The 15,378-nt window shown below is 40.7% G+C and overlaps 1 protein-coding gene across 3 annotated transcripts in view; it reads left to right on the top strand.

Annotated features, from left to right (window-relative positions):
• The window catches only part of LOC140735695 (sodium/myo-inositol cotransporter 2-like), a 138,662-nt gene that overhangs the window by 18,955 nt on the left and 104,329 nt on the right, over nt 1-15,378 (top strand). For all 3 annotated transcript variants that reach the window (XM_073061069.1, XM_073061070.1, XM_073061071.1), the window contains exon 5: nt 9,347-9,406. In XM_073061069.1, coding sequence (XP_072917170.1) covers nt 9,347-9,406 — 60 coding nt within the window. The remainder of the gene's footprint in view (nt 1-9,346; nt 9,407-15,378) is intronic.

Raw genomic sequence — 15,378 nt, forward strand, 5'->3', positions numbered from 1 at the left:
CAAGTATTCGCTAACTACACATAGAGATTTCCAAGCGTAGTGGATTAAAGATGAAGACAGAGACAGTGAATGGAATTGATGGACATTTAAGGATGATACAGGGGGAGAAAGACAAAATTTGAGAAATATTAATTGCGAGTAGTATTTTTTCTTTTTTTTTCTTCTCATATATATACTTTTTTATGTCACGGGGGAACTGGGGAGCTTTGGATCGATTGCTACAGGATTCACGTGTGTAATCATGGCGATTGCCATGACTCGTACAACAGAGGGGGGTAATGTTGTGTTCTTTTTTATCCACAACATTAGTAGGGGGGTATTTTGTTTTTTTCTTTATAACCTATTTTTCTTCTATCTTTCCTTTTTTGCCTGGATGATCGGTGGGGACACACATAGCAACATGGAGAATTTTAAAAAGATTCTCCAAGGTACCACAAAAGTTGAAAGATTAGGTATTATTATAGATTGGAGTAACCCAATTAAAAATAATGACCAATTTACTAATTTTTTTAAGTTATAATGTTAATGGGCTTAATGGACTGGTGAAAAGAAAAAGAATCTTAACACACATTAAAAAAATGAAAATAGATATAGCTTTTTTACAAGAAACACACTTAATAGAGAAAGAACATCAGAAATTAAAAAGAGATTGGGTTGGAAATGTTATTGCAGCTTCATTTAACTCAAAGACGAGAGGAGTTGCAATTTTGGTTAATAAAAATTTACCAATTAAAATACAAAATGTATTAATTGATTCAGTGGGGAGATATGTAATTATACATTGTCAATTTTTTTCAGAACTATGGACTCTTATGAATATTTATGCACCAAGTGAAAATGATGTAAAATTTATACAAGAGGTCTTTTTGAATTTGGCTAACGCACATGACAAAATACTAAAAGGTGGAGATTTTAACTTTTGTCTAGATCCAGTTTTAGATAGATCAACAAAGGTTGTCACAAAATCAAAAGTAGCAAAATTAACTTTATCATTGATGAAAGATTTAAATTTGATTGATATATGGAGAAGAATTAACCCAAAAGTAAGAGATTATTCATTTTATTCAAATAGACATAAAACTTATTCAAGGATAGATTTTTTCCTATTAACAATGAATATTCAAGACAGAGTGAAAAATATGGAATATAAAGCAAGAATATTGTCAGATCATTCTCCTTTGATAATGACAATGATAATGATAGATAAAGAGGAATCAATTTATAGATGGAGATTTAATTCAATATTACTAAAACATCAAGATTTTTGTGATTTTATGAAAAAACAGATTCAATTTTTTTTAGATACAAATTCACATTCAGTTGATGATAAATTTATATTGTGGGAAGCAATGAAGGCATATTTGAGAGGTCAGATAATAAGTTATACTTCTAAAATTAAGAAGGAATATATGATAGAAATAGATCAATTGGAAAAAGAGATTACAAAATTAGAAAAAGAATCTCAAAGATATATGACAGAAGAAAAACGAAGACAACTTGTTAACAAGAAGTTACAATATAATACACTTCAGACATATCAAACAGAAAAAGCAATTATGAGAACTAAACAGAGATATTATGAACTAGGTGAAAGATCACATAAGGTTCTTGCTTGGCAGTTAAAAACAGACCAGACTTCTAAAACGATAAATGCAATTCGAACAAGAGTAAATAAAATTACTTATAAACCTTTAGAAATTAATGAAACTTTTAAGAACTTTTATTCTGAATTGTATATATCAGAATCACAAAATGATAATGTCAAGATAGAAAGGTTTTTATCACAAATAACTCTTCCAAAATTGAATTCGGAAGAACAGAAGGGATTAGATATGCCTTTTACATTAAAAGAGGTCGAAGAAGCTCTAGGATCATTTCAAAGTAATAAATCCCCAGGAGAAGATGGCTTTCTACCTGAATTTTATAAAAAGTTTAAAGATTTATTAATTCCTCCTTTTATGGAGTTAATACACCAAGTGGAAAGAACGCATAAACTTCCAGAATCTTTTTCGACAGCTATTTTAATAGTATTGCCAAAAAAAGATAGAGATCTTTTAAAGCCAACATCATATAGACCTATTTCTTTGTTAAACACTGACTATAAAATAATAGCAAAAATCTTATCTAACAGATTATCTAAATACTTACCAAAATTAATACATATGGATCAAACAGGATTTATTAAAAATAGACAATCGGCAGATAATGTAACTCGGTTATTTAGCATGATTCATTTGGCTCAAAAGAGGGAGGAAATGAGTGTAGCAGTTGCTTTAGATGCAGAAAAAGCATTTGATAGATTGGAATGGGATTTTTTATTTAAGGTATTAGAAAAATATGGATTAGGAGTATTCTTTATAAAATGGATTAAAACCTTACATACTAATCCCAAAGCTAAAGTAGTGACAAATGGTCAAATTTCAACACCATTTCAGTTAACAAGGTCAACTAGGCAAGGTTGTCCATTATCACCTGCTTTATTTGTGTTGGCGATAGAACCATTAGCTGAATTAATTAGAATGGACCCAGATATTAAGGGTTTCAGAGTTAACCAGGAGGAATACAAGATTAACTTATTTGCTGATGATGTTCTGCTTTATTTAACAAACCCATTGTACTCGTTGCGTAAATTATCCTCTAGATTAGAAGAATATGGGAAAATATCAGGCTACAAAATAAATTGGGATAAAAGTGAAATTTTACCTCTTACTAAAGGAGATTATAGTCAATGTCGATTAATAACTCAATTTAGATGGCTGATAAATGGTATAAAATATTTAGGTATAAGAGTTGATAATGATATAAAGAATTTATATAAATTAAATTATTTACCATTATTGAAAAAAATTCAAGAAGATCTTGATAAATGGATGACATTACCAATAACATTAGTAGGCAGAGTAAATGCTGTAAAAATGAATATATTCCCTAGATTACAATATTTATTCCAAACACTACCAATACAACTACCGCAGAAATTTTTTAAAGAGTTAAATAAATGTGTGAGGAAGGTCCTTTGGAAAGGTAAGATGTCAAGAGTATCGTTGGAAAAATTGACATGGAAATTTGACCTAGGAGGGTTACAACTTCCAAACTTTAAGAATTATTATAAAGCAAATCAACTTAGATTTATTGCATCTTTTTTTGATAAAGATAAACCGGCATGGATTAGAATAGAATTAGACAAAATAGGAGAAAATACACCAGAAGATTTTATATATAAATGGGAATCTAAATGGATACGGGAAAAAAAGAATCTCCTATATTAAAACATTTGATTGATTTATGGAATAAGATCAATGTTGATGATGAGATAAAGAAATCTTTATTAGCAAAGAGATCTTTAATTCAAAACAGACTTATTCCTTTTACAATGGATAATCAACTTTTATATAATTGGATTCAAAAAGGGATTAGATATATAGGAGATTGTTTTGAAGGAGGTATATTAATGTCATTTGATCAATTAAGGAATAAATATAAAATATCAAACAACACTCTTTTTTGTTACTTCCAATTAAGGGCTTATTTAAGAGAAAAATTGGGTCAAACAATGTTATTGCCGAAATCTAATGAAATAGAAATTTTAATTCAAAAAGGAAAAACTAAAAAAATTATTTCTTGTATGTATAGTTTGATTCAAAAACAGGCAATTAAACAAGGAATCCGTAAGTCAAGACAAAAATGGGAAACTGTCTTGAATATTAAAATTGAAGAAACAAATTGGTCAAGACTATGTCTTGATAGTATGACAAATACAATAAATGTCCGGTTAAGATTAGTGCAATATAATTTTTTACATCAATTATATATTACACCACAAAAAATAAATAAATTAAACCCAAATTTATCTGATCAGTGTTTCCGATGTAACCAAGAAATTGGTACTTTTTTACATTCTACTTGGTCTTGTTCTAAAATTCAACCTTTTTGGACAAATTTAAGAGTTTTACTGGAACAAATTATTGGAACACAACTTCCACATAACCCAATATTATTTTTATTAGGTGATATTGAAGGGATAAAACTGAAACCCAAATTGAATAAATATCAGAAAGAATTCATAAAGATTGCACTGGCAGTAGCCAAGAAGGCTTTTGCAGTTACTTGGAAATCGGATTCATACTTAAGTATAGATCGTTGGAAGAATGGAATTCCACTTGAAAAAATTACTTATAATTTAAGAGATAAATATGAAACATTTTTGAAAATTTGGCGCCCTTATTTACAAAAGACAGGATTAAATATATAGGTGCTCTGAAGATAAAATAATTGGTTATTTGGGGAAAGAAATAAATATATATATACTAAAGTTATTATGAACTCCGTGGAGCATATGGGGATCTTCCGATATCCAGGCATTCTTTCTTTCTTTCTTTTTTCTTCTTTTTCTTTTTCTTTTCTTCTATAGGGATGTTAGGGGGGAGGGGTTAAGAGGAGGGGGAAGGTTAGATAATTTTTTTTTCTTCTTTCTGTAATCATTTGAAAACTCAATTAAAAAAAAATTTTAAAAAGAGGCTGCAGGATCCTAGCATGAACTTCCATGATGCTGCCCTGGACTTGAAAGCCCTCCGAGATCATTTTTATGATGAAAGAGAAGTATTGGTCAGTGAGTCACTCGAAGAAGGAGTCGGTCTCTGTCAAGAATGGAATATTGAAGTTGAAAGACGTCAGAGACAAAAGAAACGAATGTCTGATGAGAACTTGGGAGATGCTGGGTTAACAGCTAAGGATGAAATGGAAAGAGTCATGAGGGGAATACTTGACCGTCTTCACAGAGAAATGGACAAAAGGTCTGCTCACTTGCACGACACTGACACCAAGTTTGGATTTCTTCTTGATGTCGAGGGACTGTGTTATGGCGCCGACAGTAACGACCTAAAGAAGAAGTGTGAAAATTTGGGCGAATTGTACAGATCAGATGTTGATGGACAGCAGCTATATGAAGAAATTTTAGATTGCAGAATGTTGCTATCAAGGCGAGTCAACATGAAAATATCAAGACCTGAAGAGTTTCTTGAATTTATTGTTCAGTATGGAGATGAGAGCGTCTTCCCCAATCTTCGCATTGCTATTCAGATAATGCTAACCATTGCAGTTTCCATCGCCAGCTGTGAGAGATCATTCATCAAGTTAAAACTAATACTTTCATATTTGAGAGCCTCCATGGGTCAAGGCAGACTCTGTGATCTTGCTCTGCTGAGTGTAGAAAGAGAAGAAACTGAAAAACTGACTTTGATCACATCATAGACCAATTTGCATCAGTGAAAGCAAGGAAGGTGCAGATGTAATTTTCATGTAATGCCATAATTTGTTAATTAAAAGATTAATGAGCTTGACGTGTATTTTTGAGCTGATATTATGGTAAAGTTATCTAAAAGATGGGTGTCAGATATTTGGACATGAGGTTGCTTTGGCAGTCAGGGTGAAGGATAATCCTAAGAACTTCTACAGGGTATGTTAAGAGCAAAAGGATAGTAAGGGATAAAATTGGTCCTCTTGGAGATCAGAGTGGTTGGCTATGTATGGAACCAAAAGAAATGGGAGAGATATTAAATGAGTTTTTTGCATCTGTATTTACTTAGGAAACTAGAAATAGAAACTATGGAAGCAAGGCAAACAAGTAGGGAAGTCATGGAACTTATACAGATTAAAGAGGAGGAGGTGCTTGCTGTCTTGAGGCAAATCAGAGTAGATAAATCCCCAGGACCTGACAGGGTATTCCCTCGGACCTTGAGGGAGACTAGTGTTGAAATTGCAGGGGTCCTGGCAGAAATATTTAAAATGTCGGTATCCATGGGTCAGGTGCCAGAGGATTGGTGCTCATGTGGTTCCATTGTTTAAAAAAAGGCTCAAAAAGTAAGCCGGGAAATTATAGGTGACAGATCACTCGCCTCTATTGCGACCCGGCCACGTGGGAACCCAAAGCACCATTGCCGTGGGAGGTTGGGCACCATGGCAGACGCCGCCGGAGCAAGAGGAAGACCAAAGGGCGTTGATGATTTGTGCCGCAAGGCCCACACTGAAGCTCCCCAGATGCGATGGTTACCAGCCGCCTGGAGCATTACCTGCGCAAGTCAAACTCGCCACATGGCACAACGAGTGGAGACCCACAGAGATGGCGGTGCCTTGCTTTGGCATTTGCAGGGAGATTCCCTGCGGGCCCTCCTCGACCTAGCACCGGCGGAGCAGCGTGACTACAGGCCCTGTAGTGGCGTTTCGGGCAGAGGCCGCTGGCGGAAGCAACGAGGGCAGATGGCGCCATACAAGAGAAAGCCTGGGGGCATTAGCAGCTGATCTCCACCACTATGATCGGCACAGCCACCCCCAGTCCCCTCCGGCGGCCTGGGAAGAGCTCGCCCTCCACGCCTTTGTAAAGGCGCTGATGCTGGAATGCCTTCGGCAGCATGTTCGCCTGGCATCACCATCCGGAGAGGGCAGAAGCGATTTTAGACCCCAAGGTGTCCCTGCATCGCCCCGCATGCTGCGAGCCCGAGCTTGTGTCACTGAGACGGAGGAGGAGCCCGTGAGACAGGCCCGACCAGCGCCGAGGCCCACGAAACGATCCACGTGGTGAGGCAGGTCATTTGGCCCAGGAATGCCCCACACCGGCACCATGCCACAGCCCAGCGCAGCCATTGGGAAACGCCGAACGAGCAGCGCGCCCAAGACCTCCAGCAGAATCCCTCCATTGTTGCCCCTCCGGGTGGGCCGTTTGGGTGAAGAGCGAGGCTTATACGCTGACTGCATGCTGGAGGGCATCCGATGCCGGGCATTGGTGGACACGGAGTCAACCATCACCATCTTCGGTCCCGGTGTTCTCCCCAACAAGGCCCAGCCATCCCCGCCTGGGTGGACAATGACAGCGGTCCGGTTGCCGACGATGTGAGGGAAGAGGAGGCCGCACATCGCAGTGGACCACGACGTGTGGCTCACCCACATCCGAGAGTCCTGCATCCTTGGCCTGGACCTGCTGTCCCGCTGGGGGCCCGTGTGGAGTGTTGGAGGCAACACTCTACCTCGGTGCTGAGGCCGTGGCTCTCTGGCAGGACAGCTCCAGGAAGCGGCCCCAGCGGGATCAGCGACCACCGACGGTCTCACAGCGGCTCCCGGCAACGGCCCAACGCAACACAGCTGAACCACGGGCAAGTGACGGTGACAAGTCAGTGACTACCTCCCCACTAAGGACCACAAGCAGCGCAGGTGAGTGGGACGACGTCCGAAATGGGCAGAGGTCTCCGCCCTGGACTCAGAGACTATACTCGCAGTGGGGAACACTGGAGGTGCGCGATGGGTTGGTGTTCAGCGGTGGCAGTTGTCCCATGGTGACAGACATCTCTTGCAGCTGGTGGTACCCCGGGGGCTCTGCGCTATGGTACTGGGGTCAGTGCACGGGCTGGTGGCGGCCAGCCGTCTCGGAGTTGGGCAGGCTGTGCGAATGTTTCTACTGGCCTGGGTACAGGCAGGACGTGGAGCTGTTCGTGTGCTGCTGCAACGTCTGCACTTCCCAGAAGGGCTGGGCCCCAGTATGGGACTATCCCCCAGGCTTGGAAGCTCTGGAAGGGGCCGGGAGAGGTGCTCAACTGCATCTCCGATGCAGCATATCAGGTGCGGTTGCCTGAGCGGCAGAAGGCAGCCGTGCTGCACCGAGTCAGTCCTTGGCCACCACTGACCCAGCGAGGCTCCGGGTGCCCTGCCTCTTGCCTCACACAAACAGGCAGCAGTGTCAACAACCACCGGGATTTTTGAACTTTGTTATAACTCTGGGGTTGCTAGAGATAACTGACACCTCGGGTGGGGGCAATGTGATGCTCTGGAGGGCTGGGAGTGATCGACAGCCTGCCCCTGCTTTTCTAATAACTAGTACTGTGTGTTGTTCTTGTGTCTATCTCAATAAAACGATTGTTGAGTTGACGAGTTTCCTTGTCTGTCTGACCAAATGCTCACCACAACACTACATAATACCGTGGAATTTTCTTTAGCCTTATCTACCAGTGATACTTCACCAGCCCTCTGTGCCCCCCTAATTGATTTGTTAATTTCTCTTTATCTGTCATTTGTTTCCATTTTATATCCAACACACTTTATCTATTGACATCCAGGGTTCCTTGGACTTGCCTCCACATCGTTCACCTTTTTGGAGACTGAACTATTGATATTTCTCTTTAGAATGACTGCTACTTTTGTCTCATGATCTGGAAAGTGGCCTTCTCCCACTTCGCTTCATAGAATCCTACTGTGCAAAAATCGGCCAGTTTGTCAATGCCTACTGTGATGCTAATCTATGCTAATCTCTTTTATCCCTTTTTCCTAAATTAGACCTGTCTCTCTCTACATCTCTCCAACCCAAATGCTTTTGAAACTTGTCACTGTATCTACTTCCATCACCTTCAATAGCACCTGTGTGAAGAACGTATCCTCCAGATCTCCTTTGATTTTTTTTCACTCTCTTTAAACCCATGTCTTCTGCTTCTAGACTTCCCTGCCCTGGGGAAAAAGACTGACTATGTCTTGTGTCTATGGCCCTTGTAATTTTATAGGCCTCTGTAATATTTTCTCACAGCCTCCTACACACCAGTGAGAATAAACCCAGTTTACCCAATCTCTCCTAAAAACTACAGCCCTATGCGTAATCTTGCACTGTATTAATGCTCCCCACTGGGATTTGGGGTTTTTAATTTTGTAAAATGTTTTGAAAAACTAATTAAAAAATTTTTAAAAAACAAAAAACTACAGCCCTCCATTCCAGGCCACATTCTGAGGAGTCTCTTTTATACTCTTCTCTATTGCAGCCACATCCTTACTGTGGAATTGCAGCCAGAAACGTACACAAAAATTACATTTAAATGTATTTTTCACAGTTTTGCCTATTTTATTCAGGAGTTTTGACTTCATGGTAATCAATATGACTTTGCATCATAACTGTATATTATCCTGCCCTGTAGACAATTCCCTCAACCACTCCATGGCCCTTTTTTGATGGTGCTTTTTGTGTAAAGGGGCCATAATGTTTACCTAAATTATAAACTGAAGTGTTTCTGAGGTTAACTACAGGTACTCTATTCATGTGAGAAAACCCTGCATTTACATGGCATAATTGAGCCTGCAGAACATAAAGTACAACAGGGTGGCAAGAGAAGGGATGTAACGGGTGGTGTGGGGAACTATGATGGGGATGTCTCAGGAGGATTGCAGAGGTGGGATATCTCTAGGAGGTATCTGTGAGCCTCTGAGCTTTGTGAAAGATTTCTCTCTGGTAAAGGGGCAGCTCTCTTTTCAGCATTTATGACTCTGACAAAGCAACAAGTAGACCTCTCTGAAATAACTTTCTATCATTACTCTTCAGGGAATGTATTGCTTAATATTGCTCGCCTGGCTCTTTCTCCCCATTTACATTGCATCTGGGGTAAGGATTTTTTTCTTGTCACTGTTAACATGATCATTTTCATTTCTATTGTGTTTATTGTTTTATCTCTTAACACATTTCACTAGACTTAAAAAGACTGATTGAGCAACACCCATGCAAAGTTCTAGATTAGTACTATCAAGAATCTTAATCTTGCTTAAATCCATTTGATCTAGTTGGTTGAATATGATGGGGGATGAGGAGCAAGGTCTTTGATTAAACTTAAAATTGCACTTGCTGTTTTTTGCTTTGGATCAATTGCCATGAATAATGTTCATTTCTCAATTCCCCCTCAATAAAAGGTATACCACTTTGGATACTGTTGTGTGGGGTGGTGGGAGGGGGGGGGGGGGAGGTGGAAATGACCTAACAGAAGAAAGCCACAGTAGTCACTTCTCTGGCTTTGAGTCTGGCTCTGTTACTCAAAGGGAAGTGAGGGGGTAGGGGAGAGAAGAGGTGATTCGTAGTGATGACAGATTCATTGGTTAGGGCAACAGAAAGGAAATCCTTTGGACGAGATTGAGATTCCTGGATGGTATGTTGCCTCATGGGTGCCAGGGTCTGGGACATCTCAGATTGAGTCCTCAGCATTCTTAAGTGGGAGAGTGAACAGTCAGAGATCATAGTCCATGTAGGTATCAATGACATGGGCAGGAAGTGTGATGAGGTTCAGCAAAGTGAATTTTGGGAGTTAGGTGCTAAGTTAAAGGGCAGCACCTACTGGGTTGTGATCTCAGGATTGCTACATATGCCACATGCTAGTGAGGCCAGAACTAGGAAGATTATACAGTTTAATATGGCTAAAGAGTTGGTGTAGGAGGGAGGGCATCAGTTTTGGATCATTGGGCGCTTTTCCAAGGAAGGTGGCATCTGTACAGAAGAGGTAGTTTTCACCTGAACTGGAGGGGAACTAATATCCCAGTAGGAAGGTTTGCTAGTGCTGCACAGGGGTGGGGGGTGTGCTTTAAAGTTGAAGGGAATGGGAATCAGAGTGCGAGAACAGATAGAGAAGAGACTGTGGAGACATGTTGTTACGACCTCAGACAAAGTCAGGAATCAAAGGGTTAAGCTTGGTGTGACTAATGTCCTGAGCTGAATATATTTCAGTGCAACGAGTATCATAAGAAAAGCAGATGAGCTCAGGATATGATTTGGATCGACACATGGAATTATGATGTTGCAGCCATTGGTGAGACTTGGTTGTTGGAGGTGGAGGACTGACAGCTCAGTATTCTGGGATTCTGCAACTGTTGTGGTCACATTAGCAGCTAATAAAATTGATGCACCATCAATAACTCTCAGAGACGGGAGGCAAAAGATAGGCTTTTATTAGCTGCAAACGTTACCACAACATCTTGGAGACTGAGGGAGGAGCAGTGCCTCCAATCGCCTTTATACAGGAGTCTGTGGGAGGAGCCACAGGAGCAGTCAGCAGAGGGGCGTGTCCAGACAGGTATACACATAGTTTACCACAGCAACAGAGCGGGAGGGATTAAAGGAGGAGTCATGTTACCAGTCAAGGAAAATGTCACGGCAGTGCTCAGTCAGGGCCACCTAGTTAGGTGATATGGGTGGAACTGAGGAATAAGAAAGGTATGACCATGTTATTGGGGCTGTTTTATAGACCACCCAATAGTCCATGGTATTTAGAAGAACAAATTTGTAGAGGTTGAACACTGCTGCAAGAAACACAGCATTGTTATAGTAGGTGATTTTAACTTTCCACATATTGACTGGGAATCCAATACTGTAAAATGACTAGATGGGAGTTTGTCAAATGTGTTTAGGAAAGTTTTCTTAATCAGTACATAGAAATCTCAATGAGAGAGTGTGCGATACTTAACCTGCTATTGGGGAATAAGACTGGATAGGTGACAAAGTTTATGTAGGAGAACATTTTGCATATAGTGGTCATAATGCCATTAGTTTCAAAGTAATCTGGTCCATGGGTTAAGATTCTAAATTGGAGAAAGGCCAATTTTGATGGAATCATAAAAAATCTGGCAAGTGTGGATTTGGACAGGCTATTTTTGGGCAAAGGTCGGTCACTGAGGAGTGCTGTAAGACAAAGGGATCTGGGAATATAGATCCATAATTCATTAAAAGTGGTGTCACTGATAGATAGGGCCATAAAGAAAGCTTTTGATACATTGGCCTTCATAGATCAAAGTACTAAGTAAAAGAGATGGGATGTTATGTTGGAGTTGGTGGCCTAATTTAGAGTACTATGTGCAGATTTTGCCTCTGACCTATAGGAAAGATGTAAATAAGGGTGGAAGAGTACAGAGAAAATTTACAAGGATGTTGCCGGGTCTGGAGGACCTGAGTTATAAGCAAAGATTGATTAGGTTAAGATTTTATTCCTTGGAATGTAGAAGATTGAGGGGAGATTTGATAGAAGTATACAAAATTGAGGGTATGGATGAGCTTTTTCCACTGAGGTTGGGTGGAGCTACAACTAGAGGTCATGAGTTAAGGGTGGAAGGTAAAATGCTTAAGGGAAACATGAGGGGAAATTTCACTCAGAGTGCTTGTGAATGTGTGGAATAGGCTGCCAGCACAAGTGGTGTATGTGAGCTCAGTTTCAAAGTTTGAGAACTTTGATAAGTACATAGATGGTAGGGCTTTGGAGGGCTATGGTCCTGGTGCAATTTGATGGGAGCGGCAGTTCAAATGGCTCAGCACAGACTGGATGGGCCAAAGGGCCTGGTTCTGTGCTATACTTTTCTACAGCTAAATGACTCATTAAAAAACTCTACAGACTGATAGCTCATGAATTGAATGGCACAGTGGTACCATAGTTAATGTTGCTGCTTCTCAGCTCCACTGACTTGGGGTTCTCTGGTGCCTTCCAGTGCAGATGTGTGGACATTACATGTTCCCTTTGGGTCTGTGGGTTCCCCATGTACTCTGGTTGTTGAGCTGATTGGCAGTAAAAGGGTCTAAGGGGAATGGGAACAGTCACTGATAAGTATGAATCCAGTGGTATGCTGTGTCATGAGGAAGAATTCACTTCAACAGGACAGAGCTTAATTTTTTTCAAAGACCCAAAGCCTGAATATATTCAAAACAACAGACTTAGTTTGTTCAACGTTGCTTTTCATAATTGTTACAGTATATTTTTGTATATGTTTCAATTTGGGTTGATTGTCACTTGTTCACTCTCCCTAATCAAAAGCTCCCACCACATGAGTGTTGTGACTCATGAGCCACATGGAGACTAGAGCTTTATCTGTAAATGGTCATTTATTTGGCACAAGCAGACATTGCCTTGGAGTTCCCTTGGTAACTCTTGGAGGACCTCTGGAGAATCTACTCGGACTCTAGACACATGGAGTTTATATATTCTTAAAAACAAACATAAAAATGCATGTTTTAATACAATTTTGATATTTACAATTGCACAGTTCACTTCAATATTGTGAGCATAGACAAGTGATTGCATTGAGCTCCATATGTACAATGAGAGCCCACTGTTACTGACAAAGTACCTTCGCTGGAATAAAATAATTCACATGGTGGTCTAAAAGCTTCTGAAGGCACATGCCTCTGATGCTGGAAATTTAAGTTTTGGGTGTTAATTCCCAGTTATTGACTGATGGAACAAATGTCTATGACCATGTCCCCCCATGAAAGACACATCCAGAAAGTCATGAGGCATGAGATCAGTGGAACCTTAGCTGTTTGGATAAAAAATTGGCTTACAGGAAGAAAACAGAGGGTAGTAGTGGAAGGAAAGTATTCTACCTGGAGGTCAGTGACTGGTGGAGTGCCACAGGGATCTGTCCTGGGACCCCTGCTCTTTGTGATTTTTATAAATGACCTGGATGAAGAGGCGGAAGGATGGGTGAGTAAGTTTGCAGATGACACGAAGATTGGAGGAGTTGTGGATGGAACTGTAGGTTATTGAAGGTTACTAGAGGATATAGACAGAGTTGGGCAGAAAAGTAGCAGATGGAGTTCAGTCTGGATAAGTGTGAGGTGATGCATTTTGGAAGGACAAACCAGAAGGTTAATGGTTAATGGTCGGTTATTTAAGACTGTGGATGAACAGAGACCTTGGGGTTCAAATCCGTACATCCCTCAAAAGTACTAAACATTAGTCCTGACGAAGGGTCTTGGCCCGAAACGTCGGCAGTGCTTCTCCCTATAGATGCTGCCTGGCCTGCTGTGTTCCACCAGCATTTTGTGAGTGTTGCTTAGAGTATTGTGTTCAGTTCTGGTCACCTCATTATAGGAAGGATGTGGAAGCTATGGAGAGGGTGCAGAGGAGATTTACCATGATGTTGCCTGGATTGGAAAACAAGTCTTATGAGGCAAGGTTAGCAGAGCTGGGACTTTTCTCTTTGGAACATAGAAGGATGAGAGGGGACTTGATAGAGGTCTACAAGATTATTAAAGGCATAGATAGGGTGAAAAGCCAGTTCCTGTTTTCCAGGGCATGAATAGCAAACACCAGAGGGCATATGTACAAAGTTAGGGGAGGGAAGTTTAGGGGAGACGTCAGGGATAAGTTTTTTACACAGAGGGTTGTGGGTGCCTGGAATGACTTGCCAGGGATGGTAAGGAGTATATCAATGGTAAGGAGATGGTAGTGTATAAGGAGGCTAAAACATTAGGGGTACTTAAGAGCCTCTTTGACAGGCACATGGATGAAAGAAAAATAGAGGGTTACGAGGTAGTGTGGGTTTAGTACTTTATTTAAGGAATATATGGGTCGGCACAACATCGAGGGCTGAAGGGCCTATGCTGTGCTGTAGTCTAGTGTCTTCTAGTGTCTAATGTGTTGATCAGAATCAGGCCCGATATCATTGGCATATGTTATGACTTTTGTTGTTTTGCGGTAGTAGTAAACCGCAATGCCTTACAAAAACTGTAAATTACACTAAGTTCTATTAATAAAATAATTATTGCAAAAAGAGAGAAAGATATAGTGTATGAAGGTTCATAGTCCATTCAGATATTTCATGGGGTAGTGAAAAAGTGGACAATAATCAGTGCGAGAGGTCGTTGGTGATGCAGCATGAGATTTAAAAAACATTGTGTTGTTTCTCAGCTTTAAGCAATCAGTGAGGGACAAATAAAAAGAAAGGTGTAAGTGGAGCAACTATTGTTGGAATGGTCTCAAAAGGCTTCAGTGTGAATTGTCTCAGACAAGCACAGGTGGAGATTCTAAGTAAGTTTCTTTTACATTTTATTCCCATTAGTACATAGCTAGTGCACTGAGAATGGATCTGGAGATAGTGGTGTGTTCCTTGAGATGTGGGAAATTTGGGAGACCTTCAGTCTCGCTGATAACTATATCTGGAGAATGTGCATCAAGCTGCAGCTTCTTAGTGACTGTCTTAAGGAACTGAAGCTGCAGTTCAATGATCTTTGGCTCATATGGGAGAGTGAGGAGGAGACAGGTAGCTACAGGAATGAGGACAACGAGGAGGCGATAGGAACTGTGGGAATGGGGACAGTGAGGAGGTGATAGATAGCTATAGGAAGGTAGTCACCCTTAAGTTGCAGGAGTCACCTCACAGGGTGACTGTGAGGAGAGGAAAAGGCCAGCCAGTGTGGCCAACCATTCAGTAATAAGTTTACCACTTTGGATACTGTTTGGGGGACAAACTATTAGGGGGATGCCACAGTGACCAGGCCTCTGGCTTTGTGGCTAAGAAGGGAAGGGGGGAGGGTGAAGAGGATTCCATAATTAGAGGAGCAGATTCTGTGGGTGAGAAAGAGACATTGTGATGTTATGTTGCCTCCTGGGTGCCAGGGTCAGGGATATCTCTGATCAGTCCATGCAACTCTAAAGGGGAAAGTGAACAGCTGGAAGCCATGGCGCATATTGGTACCAACAATATGGGTAGGAAAACAGAAGAGGTACTGAAGAGAATATGGGGAGTTGGGCAGAAAACCGAAAAGCAGGAGCTTCAGGGCTTTAATCTCTGGATTTCTGCCCGTTCCATGTGCCATTGAGGGTA

The sequence above is a fragment of the Hemitrygon akajei genome, chromosome 11, assembly GCF_048418815.1.
Source record: "Hemitrygon akajei chromosome 11, sHemAka1.3, whole genome shotgun sequence".
Lineage (NCBI taxonomy): Eukaryota > Metazoa > Chordata > Chondrichthyes > Myliobatiformes > Dasyatidae > Hemitrygon > Hemitrygon akajei.